This window comes from Thermobia domestica, chromosome 6, assembly GCF_964235325.1.
Source record: "Thermobia domestica chromosome 6, izTheDome1.hap1.1, whole genome shotgun sequence".
Taxonomy (NCBI): Eukaryota; Metazoa; Arthropoda; class Insecta; order Zygentoma; family Lepismatidae; genus Thermobia; species Thermobia domestica.
The window spans coordinates 301730901-301737308 of record NC_137459.1 but is presented as its reverse complement, the minus strand read 5'-3'; the positions used below and the strand labels follow the sequence as shown (position 1 = coordinate 301737308).

At 41.7% G+C, this 6408-nt stretch overlaps 1 protein-coding gene across 1 annotated transcript; it reads right to left on the bottom strand.

Annotated features, from left to right (window-relative positions):
• Positions 1-4411: 4411 nt before the first annotated feature.
• On the bottom strand, positions 4412-5698 carry LOC145687601 (uncharacterized). Its single transcript, XM_081761067.1, has one exon. It carries the CDS (start codon positions 5696-5698, stop codon positions 4412-4414), a length of 1287 nt encoding a protein of 428 aa, XP_081617193.1.
• Positions 5699-6408: the final 710 nt, after the last annotated feature.

The window sequence follows — 6408 nt, the reverse complement described above, 5'->3', positions numbered from 1 at the left end:
GAGGGCCTTGGATGATATCCTGGGAGACCTACGTGGACACGGGGTAGAATACTATGCAGATGACATTGTGATTTTTGGTTCTACAATCCAAGAACATAATCAGTTGTTAGAAGAAGTCTTATCGCGTTTTTCGAAAAGGGGCTTAACCATCTCACCAGATAAATGTTTACTTTTGAGGAGTAGTATTGAATTTTTGGGGTTTCTTATTAAAGATGGTCAGATATCTATGTTGCCAGATAGGTTGCAAGCCATACAGGATCTCCGCCCGCCTGTAAATCGCCTGGGGTTGTGCAAAATGTTAGGATTTTTAAATTTCTACGCTAAATTCTGTGATAATTATGCAGGTATCGTAGAACCGATGAATCGATTAAGATATCCGTAGGTGAAGTTTGAGTGGGGTCCGTTACAGGATGCGAGTCTTGCGCAAATAAAAGAGGCTTTTGCTGAAAAAAATTATTTTGTCAATTCCAGACATGAGTAAGCGCTTTTACTTGCATACTGATGCAACTTTACGTTGACAAGCGGCTATATTGTCACAAAAGGATGAGCAAGGTTTCTTGCGTCCTGTTTGGTTCTACAGTAAAACTTTGAAACCAGTTGATTTTAATCGCACTATTTTTCAACTTGAACTTCTTGCTATATATAACGCGGTAATGAGATTTCACCCGTTTGTGTGTTCGGAGTTTACTATTTTCACGGATAATAGTGCCTTGGTTAACATGTTGCGAAACCCTAAGAACTTGGGAAGATATGGCAACATTGTGCAGAACTTATTTGAGTTCAGATTTAAAATAGTACATGTCTCGTCTTATAAGAACTATCAGGTAGATTTTCTTTCCAGGATTTATGAGACAAATCCGAATGATATTGATGTTGATCCTTGTCCTTTTAATGACTCAGAGGGGTATATGTATAGTCTGTGGAATTTACCGCTAGCACATGAGGACATTAAACAGTATCAGCAATCAGAAGCAGATACTAAGGATATTTATGAGATGGTAAAGAGCCATGGAGGAGAGCATCAACAATATAAGTTAATGAGAGATACTTAATACATAAAAACCAAGGCCAAGGTGTCGCCTTATAAAATACTCGTTCCGCGTATATTGAGACACGTACTACTAAGTTATTATCATACTTTATTGCCTAATGGCGGGCACTTAGGTTTGTTGAAGGTATACAAAAAGATTTGTAGATATTTTTCTTGGCCAAATATATTCAATGAAGTGCGGGACCTTGTCCGTTCGTGCCATGTGTGTCAATTAGTAAAGGCACGAAATACTCATCCGAAAGGACAACTAATTTCGGAATATTGTAAGGAAATTAACGCACATAATTATGCGGACTTAGCGGGGCCGTTGCCTTCTAGTTTCGGGTATCAGTTTGTCCTTCTGTGTTTAGATAACGCGAGTCGTTATCTACATTTAGTTCCATTACGCAATGCTACTAGTAAGTTAGTAGTTAAGGCGTTATATGATATTTTCTGTAAATATGGATTTATTAGAGCCATTTCCACGGACCGGGGCCCTTGTTTTTCTTCGGCCTACTTCAGACAATTTTTGTTTGGCAATGGGATAAAGCACATACGCTTTTCTCCGTATTTTCCAGGAGGGAACGCAGTCGAAAAATATGTGAGACTAGATAAAACGAGCCTTCGGGCATATCGGGATGGCAAACAGGAGAAATGGGTGCGTTTCCTGAATGAGCTCCAATTTTGTCTTAATGCTGCGGAACATGCGGAGCTTAAGTTTAGTCAATTTCGTCTGTTTTTTTGGGAGAGAACCGGTAGATACGTTGATGGTGAAGTGGAGTATTACACCGGAGGATTTGGAGGGTCCTAATAATACACAAATATGGGACCAAGCTTTCGTTAATATGGATAAAGCATGGGAAGCAAGGCGTCGGTTGTATAATAAGCGGATTCTTCCAGTCACGTTTGCTGTTGGAGACACGGTGTTGGTTAAGTCTCAGTTAAAATCTTCTCTGAAAGATAACGTAACAAAGTCATTGATGCCACAGTGTTGGGGCTAATGACGGTCGTATCGAAACCTACTGCCAATAAACTTCAATGTGAGACTGAAGATGGTAAGATGGTTGTTACCCATACAAGTTTAGCAAAAATATATAGAGAACAAAGAAACGTTAATAACATCAGTGAAAGTTGAACAGCATAACGAGAATTGGGTGTATTGGTTTTATGTGTATATTTTGTTGTTATTGTTCACTTTCATAATCAATCAATCATCTACTAACACTCTTTTTCCATCATCATTTCATTTCATCTTCATTGAAAAATGTATAAGGTACTCCTAAAATCTGGATAAGATTATTTAATTTGTTTTTTTTTTTTTTTAATTAAAGCTTGGTCAGTAATGAAAAATTTCTTTGAGTAAAATTTTTCATCTACGGAGATGATGTGTGACGACGTGGATTGTCACATATATGTAATGTGGATTTGGGTGATGTATGTATATATAAATAGGTAACTTATTATTATGGATTTATCAGGAAGTAGATGGGTCCATCTTTTATTTTATGGAGACGTACGACCTTATTCTCCCTTTACCTCTTCCATCCACCCTTTCTGGTCTCAAACAGGTGTGTAATGATTTGAGAAAATATATTCGGAGATCTGGTACCAGCTGGTAATGTAAAATGACGAGGACCTCGTGATCTAGAATCCGGATTGTGATTGGTTGGTTTCGAACCCGGAATGGAAGCCATGGATCAACTGACGTCGATCGTCAGTTGGTCACTGTTTAAGGTGCGTAGTGTTTGTTCTTTACACTTTGTTAAATTAAATTATTGTTTTTTTTTGTGAAAAATGGTGAAAAATTTATCAGTGGAATTATCCGTGAGTATACTCAAATGTATTTAAAAAACGATTATTTAATGATTGACATATTTAGACACAAGCAAATGTATGATTTTCCTAATTAAAAATTTGACTACTTCAAGATGAGAAAATTGGAGGTTGCTGTAGGCCATCTTGGAATGGTGCTATTGACAAAAAAATGTACTCTAGGCTGTTTTTCCATCAGGAACTGTTAGATTTTTTATTATTATCCAATTGTTAATATTTTGTGTATTATTATTTTTTTGGATTTTTTTTATTTTTTTCTTTATTTATAATAAATTGTTTATCCTTGTTAATTTGAAATAGTAGGTTTATCATTGCTAAGTAACTTCCTTAAACAACTGAGATATTTTGCTTGAGTTTTGTATATTAAAAGTGAGAGTGATACATATACATTATCTGGGTGCGCTACGCGGCCTTTTAATACAGTACCGGCGAAAACTCTCCCCACTTTTTTCAGGATTATTTCCCCGGGTGGGCAGGTCTGTAATTTGAAGGTTAGATATGTGCTTTTCTCTTATTCTTTCTAGTACGGATTTTGGCCCGGGGTGGTCATTCTGAAAGAAAAGGGATTAAGGGTGTTTCGTTACAACTTATATGTAGAAATTGCATTTAAATAAGATCGTGTTGTTCTACAAAGTTAAAAGAAAAGAATAAGCTTTTAAGCGATTAAGATGTACTATAATTTTACATTTTGGGTTATTACATGCATACTGTAGACGAACATAACCCTTGATTCTTCACATAATAGGATTCACCCAACACCAGTACTGGCTCAGAGACTCGAGAAGTTGGAATCATTGCTGGTTGGGAGTCAAGCTTTCGGTCATGCACATTGCCTTACACCGAATGTTATTCTATCAACTGCGTCACAGGATAGCTGTTTATGAAAGGAAATTACAACGATTAAGCTTATTTAAGACAATGAAGAAATAATTTTACTATAAATTAAAAGGAAATAAACATCCAGCTTAGAGGTGTTCATGATCGTTGGCTACAAAAACACTGCTTTGCCAACTTGCAACTTTGTTATCTTCATCGCCGACTGTCACTTCGTTTGCTTGGCCTTCTTAGAGGTTTAATAAAGGACAAAGCTTGAATCTTTGACAGCTTTGTACTTCTACATTACATCTTCTGTTGTTCTTTGTACTTGAAACATGTTGATTACTCACCTGTCAGGTTAGCCAACAACCGCAATTGTAGTATTAATTATAGTGAATAACGTGTTGCCACTTATTTACCGAATTCCAATCAACTTCTTAAAGTTCAGTTCACAACAATCCATGTGCACTGGGCGGCACGGCGAGGAGGTTCCCTGTTTCCCTCGCTGTACATGAATGGAATGGAATGGAAAAGGGGTTGGAGAGGGTGCCTCGACGACAAAGTCTTTTGCACCCATCACTGGTCGTAGAAGAGACAGTCACACGAATGACAAAAACAAAGACTAGTCACTGAATGTGCGTAAAGGTCATACATTAAAACTATCACTCGCTAGCACTAAAAGGAAGATGGTACACAGATCGTAGGTAGGAAGCACTGGAACACAGAAGAAAGTCAAAGCGCCGTCAAAACATGCAAATGCCGCAAAAACTGGAACGTCTTCAACACAGTGGCTTCATCATCACCGAGAACAGTAGCGAGGTCAGTTAGCAGTCCAAACAAAAGTCTGGCAGAAGCAAGAGGCACACATTCCACTAAGAGGTGACAAATACTCAGGGGCTGACCACAATGACGACACACAGGCGGAGGCGTACGTCGCGGAAGATGTGCATGAGTGAGATGACTATGTCCAATCCGAAGGCGGGCCAGGTGAAATGATCGGGAGCTCGTCGACCTGACTCCAAGGCGGGGCTTCACTGCATGCAGCTTATTGTGAATCTGCTCATCCCAGGAGGACTGCCAGCGCTGACGGAGAACGTGAGCAAACACAGAGCAGAGATCAGAGCTAGAAACAGGAAGAAGACAGCGTCGACCAGCAACAGCAGCCTCCTTCGCAGCAGCATCAGCAAACTCATTGCTAGGGATGCCAACATGGCCAGGCACCCAACAGAACGTTACATCATAGCCCTCAGCAAGTAGTGCATGACAAGTAAGGAGGACGTGCTGGACCAGCGGATGCGTAGAAGTGACATCGGCTAGGCTATGTAAGGCGCTGCTGGAATCAGAGCAGATCACAACACGGCGAACATGGCGACGGCGGATATGGTGGCGACTTTCCAAGATGGCAACCATCTCTGCAGTGAATACTGTGCAGAATGGATGAAGCTGGAACCTGAAGAGGTGGACATCCAGGACAAAAGCACTTCCTACACCATCAGCCTGCTTGGAGCCATCAGTGAAGATAAGACGGTGGCCTCGATAAGAGTCGAGGAGGCACAAAAACTGTTGCCGAAATTCCAAATCGGTAGTAGTAGCCTTCTTGAACCACAACAAGTGGAGATTGACCACAGGCTTCGAAAGCTGCCAAGGTGGAAGAGGCAGGAAACCCAGTGTAGAAAGCGCAGGGAGATTGACGTCAAGGTCAGCTAAAAGCTCAAGGGCACGAATGCCAAAAGGCCGGGTGCAAGTGGGTCGGGCGTGATAGCGTTGAAGACGAGCACCAGCATCCAGGGTGAAATTAGACGGGTGGTCAATATAAGCTCGCAGGTGAAGCAAGTATCTCAGCTGCAACAACTGGCGACGATGATCCCAAGATGGTTCGTAGGCTTCGACGTATAAGCTGAGGATCGGACTTGTGCAATAAGCACCAATCGCAATCTGAAGGCCCAGATGGTGAACAGTGTCCAGGTGACGAAGGACAGATAAACGGGCAGAACCATACGCCACAAAACCATAGTCCATCTTAGAGCGAATGAGGCTCCGATACAGTCGAAGCAGCACAACACGGTCAGCATCCCAAGTGGTATGGGAAACCAGGCGCAGCAAATTCATCGCATGGAGACAACTATACTTCAGCTGGCGAATATGGGCAGTCCAAGCAAGGCGGCTATCATACTCAAGGCCCAGAAAGTGAACACTCTCCACATAAGATAGACGAATAGGGCCCAAATAAAGATCCGGATTGAAAGCACAGTTCTTCAGACGACAGAAGTGTACACATTTCGTCTTTAGTGAGGAGAACTGAAAGCCTGTGTGGGAAGACCAATGTTGAAGGCGGTTAAGCGTCAGTTGTAGCTGGCGAACGATGGTGCGGAGGTCATGTGACCGATGGTGAAGTCGTCCACATACAGCAGCCCATGCACAAAAGGGGAAAGTTCGGCCATGATACTGTTCATAGCCACAGCAAATAAAGTCACACTGAGCACACTGCCTTGCGGAACACCAGTAGCCTGAGAAAAAGACCGAGACAGTGTGTATCCAAGCTTCGCTCTAAACGAGCGCTCGCAGAGAAAATGCTGGAGAAAAAACCCATATGTCCACGCACGCCCCATGCGAGCACTTGCCGCAAGATACCATAGCGCCAGACCGTATCGTAGGCCTCCTCCAGATCAAGAAAGATGGCGACAAGATGCTCCTGATGTCGAAAGGCGTCCTGGATGGCAGTGTCAAGA